The following is a 26,058-nucleotide window of genomic DNA, read 5'->3' as shown; positions in this document are numbered from 1 at the left end:
ACCCACGTCTACTGGCGTATGAGGCCAGCGTTTATGCCGTTAACACAGCGCAGTTATACAGCGCGGTAAATTTGAATTACTCCTCTTGGTTAAAAAACAAAGCATAAAACGTCGCTAAAGAGTTCTAAAAACAACTGCTTTTATGTCATAGGTCATAAGTCATTAGTGTCAAAATTTCATAACAGTGGAGTAAACGTACCTGCGGTTTGACCGGCGCGGTAAATTTGAATTACTCTTCCTGGTTTAAAAACAAACCATAGAAATATGTCAATCTTCGTCTTCATATTCTTCTTTTTTCCCATATTCTTTCATAAAATCATAACCCTCTTTTTTTTAATGAATTGAATTGAATTTATTTGTATTGCTATAAGTTATTTTATATTGAAAAAACAAGGAAAAAACGGGTAAAATGCGTGTGTAAAATGATAATGAAAATAAATATTAACAATTCTAGAAACCAAGAAATGTTATGGTGCATTTGCATTAAAGATGAAGTAGATTCTCTATAAGAAATATAACAAGATGTATAGAAGTTAAATCTGAACTAGAACTGAATCTTTGAAAGCAGTTGTGGGCATGAAAATAGAAAATCGTACAGTAAAAGATGTATCTAATGAAATTAAAGTTGGAATAAAAAATAAGGAGGAGTTGGTATAGTATTGATATGAAACTGATTTCTCTTCATTTTGTAAACATAAAACAGGTAAAGTTAGTAAAAGTAAAGTTACAATAAGTGATATAATCCAGTGTCTTTTAGATAACTACTGTATTTTTAACATTCATGTTTACTCTGAAGGCTTCCTTTATATTCTTTGGAATGTTGTGCTTCTTTCTTATAGCTTCAGATATATTTTGCAATGAGTTAATATAAATATATGCTTCATGGGGAGTGTTGCTTGGCAATTTTCGCATTGGTGGCACAGTTCGTGTAAAGAGGTGTTTATGGGTTAAGTTACTGTGTTCCAGCCCAGCTGCAAACGTGTTATTCTCACTTAGTCAGACCTATTCAATGTTGGTTGGAGCCAGCGTTTCATTTTGTATGTTTATTTTCTGTACTTTTTAAAATTTTGTAAAAGGCAAGTACATTTGAACCCCGATTTTGTTGACTGTGATGTGACATGGCCACATCAACAATTTGGTAGTTCATCATCATCAGGGCTTTTCATTCCAAGTGGAATGCTTGCTGCTCTTACTTAGAGCTCTCTGATTCGCTTATTCCGGTGAATCACTCCACATTCCTTGTATGTTGTCAAGTTTGTTAATTTGGTAGTTATACACAGCTTTTAACAAATGTTCTCTTTAATTTTTCTTTGAGGGCCATTTCCGGAGTGAAAGTCAAAAAGCATTTTTTTAGGTAATAATCTAATTTTCATTACAACCAGACTGGCTAATCCCATATAAACATAACACATATATGAACTTACTTACTTACTTACTTTACTCCTCTTGATTCCATGGCCTCTACAGCCCCCCTCGATTCATCTCTGGTTCTGGCCAGTGCTTTCGCCTCTTTTCATGTTAACCCGTTGTCTTCTAGCTCTCTGGTAATATTTCTTTTCCAGGATGTCATTGGTCTGCCTTGTTTTCCTTTTCCAGTTGGTTGGTAATCCAGGGCTTGTTTGGTTATATCATCTTCATTTTTCCTTAATGTGTTTCCAATGAACTTACATTTGCATCGATTTATTGTTTTGGTTATCGGCTCTTGATTAGTTATTCTCCACAGTTCCTTGTTACTTATCCAATTTGGCCAATATATTTGCAGTATTCGTCGTAAGGCATCTATTTACAAATGTTTGAACCTGTTGTATAATATTTTTCTCTAATTTCCAAGTTTCTGCTGCATATAGCAAAATAATCTTTACATTTGTACCTATTAAATACCCTGATTTTGGTTGTTAATTTATTGTACTCTAATGTTTTCTTCAGCATATAGAACACATTCTAGGCTTTAGTTATCCTTTCATTCATTTCTTTTTCTATTCTAACACTAGTAGACTAAGAGCCGCTATAGGTGAAATTTCTTAATCATTTTAGGCACGATGGGACCCTATAACTTAAATAGTAGAACCTAAAAGAAAAGGTTTGAACACTGTGCCTTCACTTTTCAGTGGCACATGCGTCGACAGTGGCGCATCAAACTTTCCACTTATGGACGGGATAAATAAATTTAAAGGTACCCTCCCTTAATAACAGAATTCAATTTTTTTAATTTTTTTAAGTTCTATGTGATTAACACATAAGATTCAGCGTAATTTTAATTTAATCTGAAAAAATTTAAAAATACAGTGTTTGATAAAATACACAAGACTAAGAAAAAATTAGATCTGTAGCTATCCCCAAAAAAAAGTTAGGGTAGGTGGGGGTAAAAGTACGCACGGGGCAAAGGTACGCACTTACATTTTTCAATAACTTCTTATATGTTGGCGACAACATCTTGTGGCATATGTCTGTACTACTCAGTAGCATTGGATGAGAAACTTTGGCGCAATCAGGGCGAACACAACAACAAAAATGAGGTAAAAATCATTTTTGTACCTTTTGATCTAATTTTTCTTAAAAATTGAATGATTCTAATTCTTAATCTTTCAAACTCAGATTATTATTGGTTAGGCATGTTGAAAGTTGATTGTTAGAAGTCTTCTTCTACATAACAGTTTGAAGTTCATATGTGCATAGTTTCATATTAAGGTTAGATATATTATTGGTTTCCGGATGGGGCAAAAGTACTCACACAAATGGGGTAAAAGTACGCACTGCGAACGTTGAAATGGGGCAAACGTTCGCAGTGCGTACCTTTGCCCCCAGTGAGGTAGACTTGGCAAATGCATGTTTCAAGTCAATCTTCAAAGTCAATATCAAGTTGAGCTTGATATTCCATCAGCTAATTTTGTCTCAATTGCAAAATGTCTCAAATCCGCAAAAGTATGCACGTGCGTACTTTTGCCCCATTGGGTGGGGCAAAGGTACGCATTTACAATTTTTTTTCAAAAAGTTATCAACACTATAAAAATAATATTGAAGAATTTCCATTTGCCTAATATGATTACAAAATGTATCAATTTCACTTTCATCTATACTCTGTGCCAATTCAAGTATTAGGAGATTCACTAGAGATGAAAATTTAGAAAATGCGTACCTTTGCCCCCACCTACCCTAAGTATATATTTTTTTCCAAAAAAAATTTTTTTTAATTTTTTGAGGTTATGTAAACATAACCTACAGGTCTGTAAAAAATAGACGTTTTTTATAAAAGCCTTAACTATGCGTGTGAATTTTTTGAAATTTTAAAATTGATTGCATCCCACCAAAAAAAAATAAAATCGAAAAATAAAGTTTTTGATGGTGGGGGAAGGGGGTGGTGGGTTAAAATTACGATGAGTCTTATATCTCAATCACATAGAACTTAAATAAATGAAAAAAATTGAATCCTGGTAGTGAGGGAAGGTATTTTTTAATTTATGTAACCCGTCCATAAGTGGAAAGTTTGATGCGCCACTGTCGACGCATGTGCTACTGAAAAGTGACGGCACAGTGTTCAAACCTTTTCTTTTAGGTTCTACTATTTAAGTTATAGGGTCCCATCGTGCCTAAAATGATTAAGAAATTTCACTTATAGCGGCTCTTAGTCTATAGCGTCAATTGTGCTTCCCAGATAGCAAAACTTCTGTGCATTTTCTACTTCTTCTCCTTCAGTAAGTATCCCCATTTCTCTTTCTGTATTTATCTTCATAAGTTTGGTTTTTCTTGTGTTAATCTCTAATCCTATTTTTCTTGCTTCTTTTGTCACCTTTTCTGTTTTTGTTTTTTTCTGCATATGTTGTCTTTTTTTGGACACCAGATATATATCATCCTCAAAGTCTAGATCTTCAAGCTGACCAAAAGCATTATATCTAATTCCTGTTTTGTTCTTCATTGCTTTCTTAATGGCCCGGTTGACTAAGATGAAAAATATGGTTGGAGATAAAATACACCCTTGTCTGGCTCCACTGTCTATGTTGATTGGTTCTGTTAGTTTCCCATTGTGCATGATTTGTGCCGTATAATTTTCATAGAACATTTTGATAATTCTTATGTATTTTAATGGAATTCCATATGAAGGATCCACGGGAAACACGTGTTCAGTCACATTTTGTAACTTTTACAGGAGAGCTAAAATAGTGTTATAACTTGTATAGAAAATTCCTAGAAAATTCTAAAATGATAGTAAATATATTATTAAGTACCTAATGAATTTTGAAACAATATATTTGTCAATAAAAATTCAATTACATTGTCATACGGCACTTAAAAAATAAAAACTAAACAAAGAACATTTTGGACTTGCTAATAACGTGTTTAGTCCATTGTGATAACTCCACATAAGTGATTAGTCCAACCACTATACCCTGAAATGAAGATTGAATTTTCAAAATGAAAGAGGTCAGCTTTAAATATCGAAACACAAAAATTACAAAGCACAAAATATTAATTTTATTCAGAATCTACTTTACAATATTACGTTTTTTGTTTGGCTTCTTTTGATTTTTAGAGTAATATGGGAGATTGGTAAAATAGTGTCTTGCAGCATCTCCACAGAGTTGTTTAAGTACTTGTAAATCATCATACTTTGGCTTTGATATCGGTAGGCGATCTGAAAATAAACGCAAACATCACCTATTTTGTTTGAATTTTACTTTGATGGCCCTAAGAAAAAGATCACTAGTATTTAGACGTACCTTGATAAGCCTGATCAGGGTAGAAGAATTCTCCATCCTGCAGAAGAGGTTGTCGACCAGTTTTACGTCTAACGTCAGATGATATCCAAGGCCCATTGTAAGTGTCTCTATGAAACAATGTGGTTACTTCTTTTGTTATTTTAGCCTCACGAATTGGTCTTGTAGGAAATGGGCATTTGTCCTTATATTTTGCTTTTAAAAAAGAGGTCCAATCTCGTATCATATCCTGCTGAACTGAAATTATATTGAATGGGGTGGGGTTGGATCGTGCTGCTCTAAAAACGTCATTCCATTCATTTGGGGTCTCAACTATGCTTTTCTTGTTTTTTTTTTTTTTTTTTTTTTTTTCCTGGAAGCCCTCTGTTGTGAACCGGTTGTACTGCAGCCACTTGGCTTATTGTACATCTTCCATTGTTTATGAAACCCATTCCAGAATTCTGGAACCCTGTACCAGCTTGTACAGGTCTAGTGGGTGGGTGCCATATAATTTTGGAGTCATTTCGATGTCTCCGAAAAGTGTTTGCCGCCTCCGATCCAATGCCTCACAGTCATGCAAAATATGGTTGACTGTTTCAGGTTCTCTGTTACAGAGTCTGCAGCTCAAGTCTCCATGAAACAGCCCCATTGTATGCAGGTGACCCTTAACTGGCGCATGTCCAGTGAGGAAACCTGTTATGACTCTGAGCTGATTCCTGCTTGTTTTCAGCAGTAACTCAGCTCTACTAGCACATGTCCGTCCGATATACATCTTGCCATGTGTTTGACCGGGTACACTCTCCCAGTGTGAGTTGTGTTGGCTTCGGATCCAGGCTTTTTTTCGTTCGCGGACGGTGCTTTTTGGCACTCCCACGGCCGGCTCTGGACCCAGGTATTTTGTAGCTGATGCTCTCTTGGCAAGTGCATCAGCTCTTTCATTGCCGTATATGCCCCGATGACCTGGAACCCATACCAGTATAACACTGTTATGTTGTGCCAGTCTATCAAGTTCTTGTCGACATTCCCACACCAGCCTAGAGTTCACCTTAGGGCTTATAAGAGCCCCAATGGCTGCTTGGCTATCTGTGCATATGTTAACCCGCTGCAGTTCGAATGCCCTCAGGTTGTTTTCTCTTGCACACTGCAAGATTGCAAAAATCTCTGTCTGAAATACGGAGGTACATTCTCCCAGTGGAATAGAAATGTTGAAATTTCCACCACTATAGAATATTCCTGCGCCCGAACCGTCTGCAGTTTTAGACCCGTCCGTATACCAGGTGCAACCCTGCAGTCTGGGTCGAGAGTTTCCTCTGTCCCATTCGTCTCGTGGGCAAATGTCCACTTGAAAAGGTACTTCAGGCATATATCTTGATGTCATATGGTCAGAAATCATCATCCATTCGGCATCATTAATTTCATTCGTTATTTTACTATGTCCTGATTTAACTGGTACGTTGCTCAGGTTTTCTCGCAGTCTATAATAGCCCATTCTCGCCTCACCTCTTATTGTTATATGTAAAGGAGGGAGATCCAGTAGTGCCTCCATAGCTGCCGTAGGTGTGCCCCTCATAGCCCCCGTGATCCCGAGACAAGCAAGTCTTTGCACCTTGCTTAATTTGATGATGGCACTTTTTTGCTGCACTTTTGGCCACCATACCACTGATGCATATGTAATTGTGGGTTTTACTACCATGTTATAAGTCCAATATACCATGTCTGGTCTCAAACCCCACATTTTTCCATGAGTACGTCTGGCTACCATTAACGTAGATACCGCTCTCTTCTTTATTCTTTCTATCTGCTGATTCCAAGTAAGTCTTGAGTCTAATATTATCCCGAGATACTTTACTTCACTCACCAGATTTAAATGTATACCATTTAGACTTAGAGGACCCAATTCCTCTGAATTCCTTCTTTTAGTAAATTTCATGATTTTGGACTTTAGAGGACTGATGTTAAGCCCTACATTTGAAGTCCATTCTGTAACTACTGTCAGAGCCTGTTGCATTCGATCTCTGACTGTACCATTAAATTTTCCGTGGGCTAAGATGACTAGGTCATCCGCATAGCCCAGGACGTGATGCCTATCGTTGTCGAGTCTAGCTATCAGGCCATCCATGACCAGATTCCACAATAGAGGAGATAAGACTCCCCCCTGTGGGCAGCCTCTGGCTACCTGAGCTGACACTGTATCCCCTAGCAACGTAGCATATATCACACGGCTTCTCAGCATGCAGTCTATCCATCTACAGCTTGTTTCGTCTATTCCTTTTAGACGGATCGCCCTTGTGATCGCTTCGTAAGAGGTGTTGTCAAATGCTCCCTCAATATCGAGAAATGCACCCAACATCACCTCTTGGTTTTCTAGAACGTACTCCACTCTCTGTACAAGATGGTGCAGTGCCGTTTCTGTGGAGACTCCCGCTCGATATGCATATTGTCCCCGATGTATCGGACTTTCAACCAATACACCATCCCTGATATGCCTATCGAGCAGTTTTTCTAAGGTCTTCAGTACGAATGACATCAGACTTAATGGCCGCAGAGACTTGGCCCTTTCCTGTCCGATTTTGCCAGGTTTGGGTATAAAAGCCACCCTTATCAGCCTCCATGCTTTTGGTATGTACCCCAGCCCTAAACTAGCCTGCAGTATCTTACACAATTTTTTGAAAAGAAGGTCGTTTCCCTTCTGTAGAAGTATTGGATAAATCCCGTCCGGACCCGGTGATTTATATGGCTCGAATGAGTTTATTGCCCATTTGATTTTGTCCTGGTTTATAACTTCTTTTGCCACATGCCAGTTTTCCCTAGAACCATAATTCATGATATCCAGTCCGGTTTGCCATGTGTCTAGTGGTATCAGTTTTGTCTCAGACTCAGGAAAGTGCCACCACTTCACCATTCTGAGTGTATTCACCTGACTCTTTTTGGAGCGAGGGAATACTTATCTGAGGGTCCTTTGAGAGAACTTTATGGAGCCTTGCCATTTCTGAAGTCCCTTCTATCTCTTCACAATGCCTTCTCCACGATTCTCTTTTTGCCCTTCTCAGTTCCTTATTGTAGTCAGTCAGAGCTTTGCGATAATCGCCCCACTCGCCTGACCTTTTGGCGAAATTAAATTTTCGTCTAACCTCTGTCCTTTGATTTGCAAGATTATGATTCCACCAGGGAACTTTCCTGTTGGAATTCCTGACTATCTCCGGACAGTTGTCTTCGAACGCTGACGTGACAATCTCTTGAAATTGTTCGGCAGCCATGTCTAGGTCCAATGTATGCCTTATCTTCCCGTTAATCCTGCCTAAGCTATATTCTATGTCTGCTTGATATGCTTCCCAGTTTGTTTTACGAGGATTACGATAAGTTTCCTTGATAAGCTCATTGCCTGTCATTTCAAAACAAATGTGTCGATGGTCTGAAAAGGACACCTCATCTGACACATGCCAGTTTTTCACAGTTCTAGCCACGTTAGTCGTGGCAACTGTTATATCAATCACCTCCTTCCGTCGTGAAGTCACGAAGGTTGGTTTGTTTCCTACGTTTAATATGTCTAAATTATGTTGCATTATAAACTGTAGTACTGACTCACCTCTTGCATTGGTGTTTGTACTGCCCCAAGTCAGATGGTGCGCATTCGCATCACAGCCAATGATCAATTGCAATCCATTTTTCCTGCAATCTCTCACTAGCTGCTCCAATTCCCTTGATGGTGGTTGTTCGGGATCATCATATGGGAGGTATGCTGATCCTAAATGCTTTTCTTGTTGACCAAGGAAATATTTTTGTCGCATTCCAGATAAGAATGGCCTCTGATGGGAAACGTTATTAAAACTTTGTCTAGTCTGTCAATGCCATGAACTAAGTGATACAGGAACAGAAATAGAGGATAATTTTTGTTCTGTCCCGCACATGAGTCACAAAATATTTGAAAATCTCTTACATTCGGATTAAGAACTTCATTCATGTAGTGATTCAAAAAGCTTATGACTTCATTTGCACCCTTATTTCCTATATCTTCGGCGTATGTGTAGAATATTGCATCCCGGTTTGAAAGTTGATGTATATTAAACTGTAAAAGGACAACTGTTGCTTATAATATACATCATTTGATGTAATGTTTGGAACCGGTAAATTCTTCTGGTAGTCCATACATACACATTCTTTGTTAGGATCTGATTTACATAGTTTTCTATCCTTTCTTTTCCTTGTATAAAACGTCACTGTTCTTCTTTTATGTAACGTATTTTCATTTCCAAGGGCAGTAATTTCACCCTCAATCACTTGTTTCTGATCGTCACTAGCTTCAGTAAGTTTAAGATTTAAACTCTTAATTTCCGCATTGTATTTGTCACATATTGAACAAGTATCTGTTCGGGGGTATCCAAAAGAAAGATTAAATTTATTATATTAAAGATTTTTCTGTAACTCTCATACGATACAGGAAGATTGGGATATTTTTCTTTGTAAAGTTCATAGCATTTAGATATAGATAAATCTTCAGGTAGGTAAATTTTTTCAGTATCGTTGAGGCCATAATGGCTTCTTATATCTCTAAACGAGTTTATATGGTCATAGACTGCCTGTTTTTCTCATCACTCAATCTTCGGGGCCGATTTAAATGGCGACCTCTTTGGTCCCTAGGAGACAAGCCTTTTCATTTTAAAGAATTTTGTATTGTATCTAGCCTACGTCTTGAAATACCATGTAAGGATATGAAAGCCTTCTTGCAAACAGGAACTTCCTGCATAATATTGCCTCGTTTCACTCTTACTACATGTCTAAAATTACAGTCTCTACTTTTTGGATCGTCCTGTCTAGGTCTTCTACGAACAACCAATGTTACTGCAATAAGAGAGGTTTGATATGGTGACTGTTCATTCCAATTTCCTAATAGATTAAAATCTTTTATAATCCTACTCCTATCCTCGTGCGGAATAATTTTAAAACAACCAAACATTGAGCAATTACAATCAGGACCTGTTTCATTACTACTAGCTAACATTCTTTTTTTTACATCAGTTAGTCTACCAAAACTATGTTTTTTCTTAGAAGTTTTACCTGACGATGGCTTCTCTCCCTCATCACCACTAGTATCTACACTGTCAATTTCCATTGTTCCTATAGAATTAATTACTAATTAACACTGACTGATGCTCACTCAACGACAACCAATAGCGAACTGAGGCGCCCGCGGTGACCGGAAGGACTGAACACGTTCTTTGCGTTTAGGCAAGTGACTAAGCACACTCTTTTCGTGTGCCTCCAAATTGGAAAAGGAAATATCTCACAAACTGAACACGTTGTTTGCGTGTAATGTAGACAGGTTAGTAGTACTCGCATTGAACTACCAGAATGAGTAAATAACACAAAATTGCAAAAAATGGACTGAACACGTTTTTCCCGTGGACCCTTCATATCTCTTTAATATTTCCCACATTTTTTTCTCTGTTAATCCTATCATAGGCTTGTCTAAAGTAAATGAAATTTATATAGATTTTTCTCTGCCATTCTACTGTTTGTTCTAGTTGTAGAACGTGTTAACTTTTTTTGTTTCTATGGCATAGACTGGGTGTCATTTAGCCAGTCACAATTTTTTTTAATTCCTGTTCATATACAGTAATACCCTGCACTTACGCGATAGGTGGGACCAAGCGATAACCGCGTAAGTCAGGGTGTAATTTCGCATATGTATGTATACATATATACATTATTTTTAATTGGGACCGGAAGCTAAGAAAAATAGCATACACAAATATAAAATTGTCAATTTAATTTATTTTGATGTAGAAGTCTGTATAAAATCTAACAAAGACACAACTCAAAGATTTGTTTCCTCCCTCAAAATTTCTTCATAACAGGCTAATAATTTTTGAAGTTATACTTCTTTACCGGCGATAGAGGGTGAATTTTTATATGTTAAAACCTATCAGCCCGGCGCATGCGCATTATAACTTTGTTCTGATTGGATGTTCAAATGACATGTCAAAAATTATTCCAAATGGCGGCTGTGGCACAGCTGTACACTAGGTTCGCTTTCAAGATGCAGTAGAAATAGAAATAAACAAACCATAAGACACGTTAAATGCCACTAGGAGCACAACCGGATCATAATTTACAATGTATATACTAGGTCTGGATCCCGCGTATGAAAAAAAAGTTGATTAATAGCAAGCTGAAAATTTGTTAATAGCTTAAGGGTGTCTAGTCGGATAAACTTTGATATATGGGAACGCTGGAACAGGGGCAGTTTTAATTGTGGAACAGGTTAAAAATTTGGAACGGTCAGACCACGAAAACGACACATTTATTTTGTCCGACAGAATAGACTTAAACTCTCCGAACAGAGATTAAACTCTCATGCAAAAATCAGACTGCTATTTATCACCTGTCATAATTCCTGTCATTTGACATATTCTACATGTTCCACTCATTTGGTGATAAATAGCAGCCTGATTTTTGCATGAGAGTTTAATCTCTGTTCGGAGAGTTTAAGTCTATTCTGTCGGACAAAATAAATGTGCCGTTTTCGTGGTCTGACCGTTCCAAATTTTTAACCTGTTCCACAATTAAAACTTCCCCTGTTCCAGTGTTCCCATATATCAAAGTTTGTCCGATTAGACACCCTTAAGCTATTAACAAATTTTAATCAACTTTTTTTTCATACGCGGGATCCAGAACTATACATTGTACATTCGAAATCATGATTTCCAAAGTTTATACATTATAAATTATGATTCGGAAGTGCTCCTAGTAGCATTTAACGTGTCTTGGTTTGTTTATTTTCTACTGCATCTTGAAAGCGAACCTAGTGTAGTTTGATTATTTATGGTTGTTGCGTTTTGAAATTTGTGTGAAAAGAAACAAAGTTAGTTAATAGTTATACTGCCATTTTAAATAGTTTTCATATACCTATATTTTTGGACTTTTGGACTATTTTGGACAAGGAAAACTCATTCTAATTTGGCAAGTAGTTTTTATTATAATCATATTGTAATTAAACATTTGGATTAGGTTGGAATACATACATTTATTTTCTCAAGAATGGGGATTTTAGAGAGAAATCCCAAATTAGGTCCGATTTTTATTTTTAATTTATGATATTTTGGCGTAGATTTATTTATCTAGTAGGTATGTAATGCTTTGATTTACATACTTAATTTGATTACCAACAAAAGTTCTACCAATTTTCATCTAATATATTGTTTTCTTACTGTTTTGTTATTTAATATTTTCTTCCACAAGATTTAAACTACATAATTTAATTACATATATATTTAAAACAACTGTCAAACAGTAAAACGTTCAGTTACCTTATTTTTCCACATGAGAAATAATGTGGGATTGGACGAGTGAGCCTAGGCTTTGATTACGAATCAAAGCGGCATGAAGTTCACGGGTTCGATTCCCGATGCAAGTTTTTATTTTTTTTTATTTTTTTTTCCATTTTATGATTGTAAGTACTATATTTGTTATAAAAATTTTTTTTTCAGAGAATGCGTATTTAAAATTTTTGCCAACAATTATTATCGTTCAGAAATAATTTTTTCTTTGTGGCATTTTTCAATGTGTTTGTGTGCGTTTTATTCTTTAATTTTTTAAAATTTTTGGTATTGTCTTAAAAATCACATAATATGTAGTAGAAGTATAACTTCTTACGTGCGTACAAAAGTACACACACATTCTTTTTTTTATCCCTTGTTTGGTAGAAGAAATGCGATCTTTGTTATAGCTTATATTTTCTAAAATTTGTAAGCCCTTTTCAATTAAACTGAGATCTTCAGTCAAGTTTCCAACCGTTATTTGATCTTCAGTTTAAACTGGATCCAAACAATCAAGCTCTTCAATGTCTTGTTCTTCCTCATGCATTTCTATGAGGTCATTAATAGTTAGCTCGAGGTCATTAATTCGACAGTTTTTCAACGTCATCACTATCAACAAATTCTTTAATCGCATTACTAATTTCATAAAAATAACAAACACCCACTCGCAGACAAAACTGTAGATAAGAAATACCTAATATCTCCAAAATAAATTCTAGTGATGTGCTGTGCAAATATCTACAGATCTATCTACATTTGATGAGCAATATGTGGTCGGTATGTGAGCGATTGTGTGGTGCTCACATGACTAATTGACAAGATTTCAAAATCACGTAACTCTGGGTTAGCATAAGTCGGGGTAGCGTAAGTCGAGGTATTACTGTATAACAAAGGCGATGAGGTCCTCAGAGTTGCACAGCAAATTCTGTCACAGCTCTCTACTCAGTTCAAAAGCTGCAGCTGGCCCTCTATGGACTATCCAAGTTGCTCACCACATATCCATATTGGTCACAGTGTTAACTTATTTCCTTTATACTTCCTACTTTTGTTCTAGCATGTATTTTTCTTATAAACAAACACAAACAAATTTCTATTTATAATTTGGTTTTTATTTTAGGTGGTCCACAGGATATTACAGTGAAAGTTACCAAACCATTGAGTGCTCCCAAAGTACATTTGCAAACTTATACTGGCGAAAAACTGTATGGATGTGAAGTTTGTAGTAAGCACTTTAGTCACTCAACTACTTTAGATTGCCATATGAAACTTCACAGTGGTAAAAACCTTATAAATGTAAAATTTGTAGTAGGAACTTTAATTTACTTCTTCTTGTGGTGACTTCACCTTCAGTGGAGGTTAGTGACTACACTGGCAAATCTGTATCTGTCCAATGTGGCTCTAAACAAAGATGTTGACTATAGGCCAGTCCAGACTCTGATGTTTTTAGATAATGTTTGATTCAGTAGATAATTTAAATAGTAATATGAACGTTCACACTGACGAAAGACCTTTTAAATGTGAAATTTGTAGTAAGCAGTTTATTACAAAAAGTAATTTAAATACTCATAAAAGAATTCACAGTGGTGAAAAACCTTATAAATGTGAAATTTGTAGTAAGCAGTTTACTCAAATAGGCAATTTAAATACTCACGAAAGAATTCACACTGGTGAAAAACCTTATGAATGTGAAACTTGTAGTAAGCACTTTAGTGCACTAGATAATCTAAATAGTCATAAGAAAGTTCACACTGGTGAAAAACCATATAAATGTGAAATATGTAGTAAGCAGTTTACTCACATAAGTAATTTAAATACTCATAAAAGAATTCACACTGGTGAAAAACCTTATAAATGTGAAATTTGTAGAGAGCAATTTACTCAAAAAAGTAGTTTAAAAATTCACTTGAAACTTCACAATGATGAACGCTCGCATAAATGTGAAATTTGTAGTAAACACTTTAGTTCCCTAGATAATTTAAATAGTCATAATATGAAAGTTCACACTGGTGAAAAATCGTATAAATGTGAAATATGTAGTAAGCAGTTTACTCACATAAGCAATTTTAATAGGCATAAAAAAGTTCATAGTGGAGAAAGGCCTTATAAATGTGAAATTTGTAGTAAGCGATTTACTCAAAAAAGTAGTTTAAAAATTCACTTGCAAGTTCATACTGGTGAGCACCCGTACAAATGTGAAATTTGTAGTAAGCAGTTTACTCAAAAAAGTAGTTTGAAAACTCACATACAAGTTCACACAAAAGGACACCCGAGTAAATGTGAAGAAATTCTAAGTGAGCAATTCACTCAAAAAAAAAGTAGTTTGAAAACTCACACGAATGGACACCCGCGTGAATGTGAAGAAATTTTAAGTGAGCAAATTACTCAAAAAAGTAGTTTGAAAACTCACACGGAAGTTCACACAGAAGGACATCCGAGTAAAGGTGAAGAACTTTTAAGTGAGCAATTTAATCAAAAAAGTAGTTTGAAAACTCACACGGAAGTTCACACAAATGGACACCCGCGGGCATGTGAAGAAATTTTAGGTGAGCAAATTACTCAAAAATGTAGTTCAGAAATTCACACAGGTGAACACCTGTATAAATTTGAAATTTGTAGAAAACAATTTAATTTACTAGATAATTTAAATAGTCATATGAAAGTTCACACTGATGAGAACCCATATAAATGTGAAATATGTCATAAGCTGTTTACTCACATAAGTAATTTTAATAGACATAAAAAAATTCATAGTGGAGAAAGGCCCTATAAATGTGAAATTTGTAATAAGCAATTTACTCAAAAAAGTAGTTTGAAAATTCACCTGCAAGTTCACACTGGTGAAAACTACTATAAATGTGAAATTTGTAGTAAGGAATTTACTCAAAAAAGTAGTTTAAAATATCACATACGAGTTCACACTGATGATCACCTGTTTAAATGTGAAATTTGTAGTAAGCACTTCAATTCACAAGATAATTTAAATAGTCATCTGAAAGTTCACACTGGCGAAAAACCTTATAAATGTGAAATTTGTAGTAAGCAATTTACTCAAGAAAGCAGTTTAACCATTCACATGGAAGTTCACTCTGGTGAAAATCCATATAATTGTGAAATTTGTAGTGAGCACTTACAATCACTCGATAATTTAAATAGTCATATGAAAATTCACAATGGTGAAAAACCATGTCAATGTGAAATATGTAGTAAGCGGTTTACTCACATAAGTAATTTAAATAGGCATATGAAAATTCATAATGGAGAAAGACATTATAAATGTGAAATCTGTAGTAAGGAATTTATTCAAAAAAGTAGCTTAAAAATTCACATGCAAGTTCACACTGGTGAACGCCCATATAAATGTGAAATTTGTAGTAAGCAATTTACTCAAAAAAGTAGTTTAAAATGTCACACACGAGTTCACACTAATAAACATTCATATAAATGTAAAATTTGTACTGAGCAATTTACTCAAAAAAGTAGTTTGAAAATTCACATGGAAGTTCACACTGGTGAACATTCGTACAATTGTGAAAGTTGTAGTGAACAATTTAATTCACTAGAATATTTAAGTAATCATAAAAAAGTTCACACTAATGAACACCCTCATAAATGTGAAATTCGTAGTGAGCAATTTACTCAGAAAAGTCATTTGAAAATTCACATGGAAATTCACACTGGCGATGATGATGATGATGAACATCCGTATGAATGTGAAGAAATTTCTAATGAGCAATCTAATTCACTAGATAATTTAAATAGTCATAAGAAAGTTCACACTGATGAACACCCGCGTAAATGTACAGAAATTTTAAGTGAGCAATTTACTCAAAAAAGTGTTTCAAAAATTCACACAGGTGAACGCCCTTATAAATGTGAAATTTGTAGTGAGCAATTCAATTCACTAGAAAATTTAAATAGTCATAAAGAAGTTCATACTGATGAACACCCGCGTAAATGTAAAGAAATTTCTAGTGAGCAATTAACTCAAAAAAGTAGTTCAAAAATTCACACAGGTGAACACCCTTATAAATGTAAAATTTGTAGTGAGCAATTTAATTCACAAGAAAATTTAAATAGTCATAAAGAAGTTCACACTGATGAACACCCATACGAATGTGAAGATATTTTTAGTGAGCAACTGAATTCACTAGATAGTTTAGATAGTGATGTGGAAGTTCACACTTGTGAACACCCGTATAAATGTGAAATTTGTAGTGAGCAATTTAATTCACTAGAAAATTTAAATAGCCATAAGGAAGTTCACACTGATAAACACCCGGATAAATGTGAAGAAATTTTTAGTGAGCAATTTACTCAAAAAAGTAGTTCAAAAATACACATGCATGTTCACACTGGTGAGAAACAGTATAAATGTGAAATTTGTAGTGAGCAACTTAATTCACTAGATAACTTAAATAGTCATATGAAAGTTCACAATGGCGAAAAATCATATGAATGTGAAATTTGTAGTAAACACTTCAATTCACTAGAGAATTTAAATAGTCATAAGGCAGTTCACACTGATGAACACCCGTATGAACGTAAGGAAATATTTAGTGAGCAATTTAATTCGCTAGATAATTTAGATAGTGATATGGAAGTTCACACTGATGATGATGATGATGATGATGAACACCCGTATGAATCTGAAGAAATTTTTAGTGAGCAATTTACTCATAAAAGTAGTTCAAAAATTCACATGCAAGTTCACACTGGTGAGAAACAGTATAAATGTGAAATTTGTAGTAAGCAGTTTAATTCACTAAAAAATTTAAATAGTCATAATAAAGTTCACACTGATGAATGTGAAGAAATTTGTAGTAAGCAACTTATTTCACTAGAAAATTTAAATAGGCATAAGGAAGTTCACACTGGTGAAAAGCCATATAAATGTGAAATTTGTAGTGAAGAATTTACTCAAAAAAGTAGTTTGAAAATTCACATGGAAGTTCACACTCGTGAAAAGTCGTATACATGTGAAGTTTGTAGTAAGCAGTTTGCTCATAAAAGTAGTTTAAAATATCACATGCGAGTTCACACTGATGAACGCCCGTATAAATGTGAAATTTGTAATAAGCTGTTTACTCAACTCAGTCATTTAAAGCGTCATATGCCACTTCACACTGGTGAAAGACCATATAAATGTGAAATTTGTAGTAAGCAATTTAGTTCACGAGATAATTTAAATAGTCATATGAAAGTTCACAGTGGTGTACACCCGTATAAATGTGAAATATGTAGTAAGCAGTTTACTCACATAAGTAATTTAAATAGGCATATCAAAGTTCATACTGGTGAAAGACTTTATAAATGTGAAATTTGTAGTAAGCAATTTACTCAAAAAAGTAGTCTAAAACTTCATCTGCAAGTTCACACTGGTGAAAACTCATATAAATGTGATATTTGTAGCAAGCAGTTTACTCAGAAAAGTAGTTTAAAATATCACATGCGAGTTCACACTGATGAGAAACAGTATAAATGTGAAACTTGTAGAAAGCACTTTAGTTCACTAGATAATTTAAATAGTCATACGAAACTTCACACTAGTGAAACCCCGCATAAGTGTGAAATATGTAGTAAGCAGTTTATTACAAGAAATAATTTAAATACTCATAAAAAAATTCACACTGGTGAAAAACCTTATAAATGTGAAATTTGTAGTAAGCAATTTACCCAAAAAAATAGTTTAAAAGATCACATGCGACTTCACACTGGTGAACACCCATATAAATGTGAAATTTGTAGTAAGCAATTTACTCAAGAAAGTAGTTTAAAATATCACAATCGAGTTCACAGTGGCGACAAACCGTATCAATGTGAAATTTGTAGTAAGCAATTTAGTAAAAAAAGTAATTTAAAAGTTCACATACGAGTTCACACTGGTCAACACCCGTATAAATGTGAAATTTGTAGTAAGCACTTTCATTCACTAGATAATTTAAATAGTCATAGGAAAGTTCACTCTGGTGAACATCCGTATAAATGTGAAATATGTAGTAAGCAGTTTATTACAAGAAGTAATTTAAATACTCATAAAAGAATTCACACTGGTGAAAAACCTTATAAATGTGAAATTTGTAGTAAGCAATTTACTCAAAAAAGTAGTTTAAAAATTCACATGCAAGTTCACACTGGTGAAAACTCGTATAAATGTGAAATTTGCAGTAAGCAATTTACTCAAGAAAGTAGTTTAAAATATCACAACCGAGTTCACACTGGTAAACCCCTGTATAAATGTGAAATTTGTAGTAAGCACTTGAATTCACTAGATAATTTAAATAGTCATATGAAAGTTCACATTGGTGAGAAACCGTCTAACTGTGAAATTTGTAGTAAGCAGTTTTCTCACATAAGTAATTTAAATAGGCATATGAAAATCCATACTGGTGAAAGACCTTATAAATGTGAAATTTGTAACAAGCAGTTTACTGAAAACAGTACGTTAAAAATTCACATGAAAGTTCACATCCGCAAAAGTATGAAATTTGTAATAAGCAGTTTACTCAAAAATGTAGTTTAAAGTATCACATACTAGTTCACATGAAGTCTTTATTAATGTGAAGGTTGTGGTTAGCAGTTTACTTGAAATTATAGTTTATTTCAACATATGGATGCTTCAGAAGTCGAACGGTGAAAGTCACATTCTCCCTAAAAATGACTCATGAGATGTAACCAGATGGCCCGGGTACTGATAAATTGTACTCGGGTACAGAGTACAATTTACAGAGAAGAAGAAATAAATGAAAACGTCAGTTCAGTGCAACAACAAATTAACGATACAGATAACGTTAACCAAAAATTAAAGTACATAAATACAGCTATACAAACAGCAGGAAAGAAACATCTGACAAAAACGACAACAAAGAATGATTTCATATGGGGTGGATGACACAGGACATGCTAGACTTGATTTAACAAAGAAGAAATATGAAGAATTACCTAGACAAATACAAAGAAATAAACAAACACATAAAAAAGAGAATAAGAGAAGTCAAAGAGGCGTGGATTAAAGAACAGTGTGAAGAAATGGAAACCTATAGAAAAAGTGCGATGCGTTCAATATGCACAAAAAAGTAAAAGAGATAACAGGAAGCATAAAGATATGCCAAATAGGTAAACTTAAAGACAAAGGTGGAAATCTTATTGTAGATCTAGAGAATAAAATAAAAAGATGGACAGAATACCTGAATGAATTATTTGAAGACGATAGAAACAACTTTACTCAGATAATCAATGCAACTGGGCCAGACATATTGAAAGAAGAAGTAGAATACGCAATAAGAAACGTTAAAAATGGAAAAGCAAACGGACCTGATGAAATCCCTACAGAACTGCTGAAGCTTTTGAATGATAAATCCGTAACGATAATATTTCATATATTCAATACAATATACAGTACTGGTATAATACCGCAAGAATGGTTGCTGTCTACGTTTGTCACCATACCGCAGAAAACTAAGGCAATGCAATGTTCAGATCATCGAACAATCTCCATGATGAGTCACCTGCTTAAAATATTTCTTAGAGTCATCCACAACCGAATCTATCAAAAACTAGACATCGATATTAACGATACACAGATGGGATTCAGAAAAGCATTAGGTACAAGGGATGCTCTCTTTGCCTTGAACGTTCTAACACAGAGATGCCTAGATGTTAACCAAGAGGTACACGCCTGCTTTATAGACTTTGAAAAGGCCTTTGACAAAGTACGCCACAGTAAACTCAAAGAAATCCTGGAGAGTAAGAACATTGACACCAGAGACATACAAATAATATTAAATCATCAATATAAAAATAGAAGACCAAACATCGGACGAAATAGAAATATGTAGAGGGGTACGACAGGGTTGTATATTGTCACCGCTCTTGTTTAATATCAACAGCGAACAAATATGCCAAGAAGCTCTCTCATGTGCAAACGAAAGGATAATAGTCAATGGAGAAGTTATCAATAACATTCGATATGCTGACGATACTGTGATAATGGCAAGAACAGCGGAAGATCTACAACATCTAGTTGAAAGTATGAATGAGATATGTAATAACTACGGCATAAGGATGAACGTCAAAAAGAACCAAATATATGACCTTCAGTAAGAATCCAATAAATGACACTAGCATCACAATAAACGGTACCCAACTTGAAAAAGTAAACGAATACAAATACTTGGGAACCCTTATCAATGAAACAGGTGACCAAAATCACGAGATAAAAAGACGTATTGAAATTGCCAGGTCTACTTTTATAAAAATGAAAAAATTATTTTGTAATCGTGATATTAGTATTCATCTACGAACTAGAATGCAAAAATGCTATGTATTCAGTACTTTGCTCTACGGTGTTGAGTCATGGACTCTTAAACAGAAGAATATTAAAAATCTTGAAAGCTTTGAGATGTGTTGCTACCGCCGTATACTAAGAATAAGTTGGGTGGATAAAATTACAAATGAAGAAGTAATACGCAGCATAAATAACGAGCCAGAAGTTCTACTGAATATAAAAAAGAAAAACTTGAATACTTAGGCCACCTGATGAGGGGACAAAAGTACACATTCCTAAAAAATATAATGCAGGGAAAAATCCAAGGACAAAGAAATCCAGGCCGTAGAAGAATGTCCTGGATGAGAAATTTGAGAGAGTGGTTTGGCTGTACCACTAACGAATTGTTCAAAACAGCAGTAAATAAAATTAGAATCGCCCTAATGATATCCAATCTCCGATAGGAGAGGCACTCAAAGAAGAAGACAGAGTACCGGGTACTTTTCATATTAAAGGAATGAGTACAGAGTACCGAGTACATTGCTCCAGAAAAGTGCTCAGAGTACAATTCTCAAAGTACAATTACCCGACTTTCTCGGGTACTTATTTCGAGTACATTCGAATGTAAAACCCGAAAAAGGGTAAGAAGGTAATAATTATCTCTGCATCTCTAAACATATTTATGAGTCATGAAAACATAAAATAACGTACAATTACAACTGAAATAAAAAATAAGAAATTTTAAAATTTAATCATCGATTAGTAATCAGTATAACACCACTCACATTCACTGATTAATTTTATTGGCTTTTAAGATAACTCATTCTTCAAAGTTTTTATCAGTTGAGCATTTCTTCGAGGACTCTTAATTATTGTTGTTCTGAAGCTATTTTCTTGTGGCATTTTTGTAATTAACTAGTTTTGATGGGAAACAAGCCACAATTTTACTAAAAAAATGATTTCATTAATGTTTCGACGTCCAAATCGGATGCCATTGTCAAAATACAAAAATGTTAATAATTACTTACTTAGTCCTAAGCCTTTCTACCTTTAGGTGTAAGGCTGGTGGAGTTGAGTTTGGCATTGTAGTCTCCATGCTTTCCGATCTTGCGCTAGGTTTCTTGCACTTTCCAATGTCAATCCCTTCTTCTCGACTTCTTTCCTGATTTCATCTACCCACATAACTCTTGGTCTCCCTCTTTTGTTTTTCCCCTGCACTCTCGTTTCGAACACTCGTTTTGTTAGCCTCTCGTTCGACATTCTACACACGTGCCCGAACCATCTAAGTTGTCCTTCTACTATTTTTTCATTGATTGGTTCTAGTTTTAGGTTTTGTCTAATTGTTTCGTTTCGTATTTTGTCTGTCCTTTTTCTGTTTGCTATTTTCCTCAGGAACCTCATTTCCATAGCATTGACTCTGGATTTTTGTCTCCCCGTCAATGTCCATGTCTCGCTGCTATACATGATTGTTGGTCTAACTACTGATTTAACGACTGCCGTTTTTACTTTTTCCGGTATCCCTTTTTTCCCAAAAAATGTTGTTTTCATAGTGTTAAATAAGCTTCCTGTTCGTCCCATTCTCTCGTTTATTTCCATGTCTTGTTTACCATTTGATTCGATTATTACTCCTAGGTATTTAAAATATTCCACTTGCTCTAGTTGTTTCCCGTCTAATTCTATTGCGTGTGTCTTCCTCGTATTTGAAATTATCATTGTTTTTGTTTTCTCTGTATTAATTTTCATATTTATGTTTGATAGTTCTTCTTCTAGGATTTCAAGATTGTTCTGTAAGTCTTCTCTGTTTTCTGCTATCAATACCATGTCGTCTGCAAATAGTAGCTCCGATAGTTGAGTCTGTTTCATTTGCCAGTATCCTAATGTTAGTTTTCTCATTCTTCTCTTGGCTTTCTTTATCGCTTCATCCAGTACCACTGAGAATAGCAGTGGACTCAGCACGCATCCCTGTTTGACGCCTTGACTTGTAGAAAATTCTCTGGATTCCTCGTTATTGGTTCTTACTGTATTTGTATTATTTTTGTACATATCCTTTATTACTTCTATTATGTGTCTGTCGACTCCCCTTTCTGTTAGTGTCTTCCAAACGTCCTTTCTTCGGATTCTGTCAAACGCCTTTTCCAGGTCAATGAAGCACATATGTATCTCTCTATTTTTCTTGATTACCTTCTCACTTACTTGTCTTAATGTGAATATTAGGTCTTGCGTGCTTCTGTCCTTCCTGAATCCACACTGTGTGTCTTCCATAGTTGTTTCTATTTGTGTTTTTATTCTTGTCTCTAGTATTCTTGCTAATACCTTCCCAGGGATACTTGATATGGTGATACCTCGGTAATTATTACAGTTTCTCTTGTCTCCCTTTTTGTGTATTGGTAATATAATGTCTTTCTTCCAGTCCTTTGGTAATTCTGCTCTATTTATGATATCATTCATTAGTTCTTTCATGCTATCCATTCCCTCTGTCCCCATGAATTTTATCATTTCCGGGGTGATATGATCCTTGCCTGGTGCTTTGCCCAGTTTTACTCTTTCTATTGCTTTCTCTAATTCCTCTCTTGTTATGGATTCCACTTGTTGTTCTTCATTCCTTTCTTGTATCTCCCCTATGTTGTCCTTGTCTACATGAGTTAGCTCTTTGAAATGTTCTCTCCATCTTTCCATTATTTGTTTTTCTTCTGTTAGTACGTTTCCATTCTTGTCTTTAATGTTAATAATTTTTGTCCAAAATTGTGGCTTATTTCCCATCAAAACTAGTTAACTATTAATTATTGTAGCATAAGAGAATAGGCGTTCTGTAGGCGCAGAAGGCAAGCATGTATTACATCTAGAGCCTGGATTATATGCACTAAAAAATGGTTAAAATATGCATGCAATATGCACTTAAAAAGTAACCAAATATGCTTTTATTATATGCAATATGCATTTATATTATGCACTTTAGAAAAATTATTTTGCAATTTCCATTGCTTGAGATTTGACGCGAAATAAAATTATCGTATAACTTAGAGAGTTTTTATTTATTACTACATTTAATAATAAAATACAAATGAAAATTCACAAGAAAATGTCCTCATTTCTGCTGTTACAATATATAATCATAAAATGTTCAATGTTTTCCAGACTAATGCTATGCCTTCTGTCAGTTACTAAGTGTTTATATGAGGAAAACGATCTTTCAACATCACAAGATGTAATGGGCGCAAATCTAAAGTTTCACAATAGCGAAGGATCCATATTAAGAACTTCGTCAAAACTTCCATTGATTATGTTATTTATTGATCGCAATAAAAAATACCTTTATTTCTGTTTAAAACGTCACTAAATTTATCTTTAATTTTTTTTTCAATTGTCCCTGAAAGATTTATTATTCTTTCTTTGATACTATTATTTGCAAATGCTATCTCTGAGGTTCTCCTTCTATCTTTGACTCTCTAGTTTTGTAAGAGGTTATAATTATGTCAGAATTCGATTTTATATAGAACAGTTTATTCTGAACAGAATTCTCACTAAAATTTTTTTGAAGGAAGTTTTGCCCTAAAGAGGATTTAAAAACGAATTTACTATACCTAGCTATTCGCGGTGTGCAAGTACTTGGAAGGGATACGCGAAACGATCGTGCGCGAATAGCGGAGAAAAATTGCAATTTTCTTAAATAATTCATATTGTCAATTGAAATTGTCAAATTGACGTACATTTCTTAGCTATTGTCATTTAAGAAGAAAAATTATACATTGCTCCACAATATTGATATGATATGCAATTATTATATAAAGGTAAATTTAATTAATTGTATTTTGCTTGTAGTACTGCATTTTAATAACTAATTTTATTTACTACATACAATTGTTTACGTTTTAATAACATAACCTAAATCTTATTTTTTCTTATTATTTTTTTTTGGACTATGGCCTTGACAATTATCCAGTAACCAGGACCATATGATTGGCCAATATAATTAAAAGTGCAGAGCGTAGAAACCAGGTGTCGCTTTTCCGAACTTGCACGGTCCCAATACCTGTTCGCGCTATTCTACTGATAAACAGTTCCAGATGGGTTTTCCCAAACAGTAAAACTTGTAATAAAACCATTTATTAGATACATACTTGGAATAAAGTAATAAATGTATTTAGTAGATACCCCAGACCCCAAGTATATACCTGCTATGAATAATTTAAAGAAGGTATTATCTAAATATAATCTAGGAAAGTATTTTATTTATGCGATATTTTCTAATACATCAAAACATAGGTAGCGCAATATTTCCTTAATCCGGTAACCATGAGTAGCATATGCATTTAGAAAAAAAACCTACAAATATGCTGCATGTTTATGCACATGTATTTTGCATATTATCCAGGCTCTAATTATATCTTAGAAAAACTTTTTTAATTATATGAAACTTTTTTTGTCTTGTAGAAATTTAACAAGTTCTAGTTGTATTTTGGATGTTTTGATTGTTTCATTTTCAGACGATTGAGATTGCATGATGAGATTGGTTTCTCGTGTCTTATTTAGGTGAATACTCTGAAAATAAATTAGTTTTTCAGTAGCATTCTTCACTATCTTTTTCAAAGTGTCCATAGAAAATTCTGCATTTTTTAAGATATACCAACGCAATTTAAACTTAGGATGGACAATTGTGGATATAATTTTCTCAAAGATAGCACACTTGGAAGTACCCACAATAAACACAGTCTTCTCCTTGCAGAACATCGAAGGCAGTACAGCAACTCAGTTTCTTTAAAGTTTTTTATATCAAGCCTTTGAAAAAGAGAGGGTAGCGTTTCTTTTTCACTTAAAATTTGCGAAACCGAGTCATAATATGAGTTCCATCTTGTTACAACTGGATAACTTTTGACGAATGGACTGATACTGAAAACGGCGTTTTTTCGTGTTGCTATTAATTTGCTCTCCCACATGCAGCGACAAGTTTAGACTTGCAAGAAGTACTCGGAATATGTACTCGTATAATAAACGCGGGTACCTTTGTATTTTACCCATTTGCTACGGTTACGAGTACCGAGTACTTTATTGAAAATGTACTCGGGTACCGGATGCTAAGTACCCAAAATGTACTCGAGTACACTATTCGGGTACTTGTATCCGGGTATTGCCCAGCTCTGGATGTAACACATATCCAGATTTAGCCATACAGCTCACACTCCCTCTAAGGGGAAAACTGACTCATCCCGGATACCTACGGTATCAAAAGGATTGAGCTCTGGTGGGACTCTTTCCATGTTATCGAGCCTTAGGTGACTTGGTATGCAGGTGTATCTCCCAAAAATTTCCGTACACTTCTGGCCGTCGCGAGTAGTACAGCTTTCTGCATGGTCTTATAAAGATGTTCATTCAGACCCAGCTTTTTGATGCTTTCGAGGAGGGTCTTCGGAATGACTCCAGTAGTAGACATAATAATCGGTATTGTCTGGGTACTCTGCATTCTCCATTATCTCCGTATTTGAATTTCCAGATCTCTGTACTGGGCGATCTTTTCAGTAAATTTACTACGTAGGTTATTGTTGTTAGGTATCGCCACATCAATTAGTTTTGTTCGTCTTGTTAATTTATTAACTAGTACGAGATCTGGTCTATTTTGTGCCACTGTTTGGTCTGTGAGCCCCGTGCTGTCCCAGTGTAGCTTGTAGTTGCCATCCTCAAGCATACTCCCAGGGACGTATTGATAATATGGAAGATGATCCGTTTGGAGAAGTCCCAATTTGATAGCTATCTCTTGATGAATGATCTTTCCAACTGAGTTATGCCGTTCCTT

The 26,058-nt window shown here is 34.8% G+C and overlaps 1 protein-coding gene across 1 annotated transcript; it reads left to right on the top strand.

The window, feature by feature from the left end:
* The first annotated feature begins 324 nt into the window (after positions 1-324).
* On the top strand, positions 325-18,535 carry LOC126887346 (zinc finger protein 208-like). Its single transcript, XM_050654797.1, has 2 exons — positions 325-703; positions 13,125-18,535. The coding sequence occupies exon 2, from the start codon at positions 13,458-13,460 to the stop codon at positions 18,525-18,527; it is 5,070 nt and encodes a 1,689-aa protein (XP_050510754.1). The 5' UTR covers positions 325-703; positions 13,125-13,457; the 3' UTR covers positions 18,528-18,535.
* Positions 18,536-26,058: the final 7,523 nt, after the last annotated feature.

Source organism: Diabrotica virgifera, chromosome 6 (genome assembly GCF_917563875.1).
Source record: "Diabrotica virgifera virgifera chromosome 6, PGI_DIABVI_V3a".
Taxonomy (NCBI): Eukaryota; Metazoa; Arthropoda; class Insecta; order Coleoptera; family Chrysomelidae; genus Diabrotica; species Diabrotica virgifera.
The sequence above is the reverse complement of the archived record's forward strand: the minus strand, read 5'-3'. Positions and strand labels throughout refer to the sequence as shown.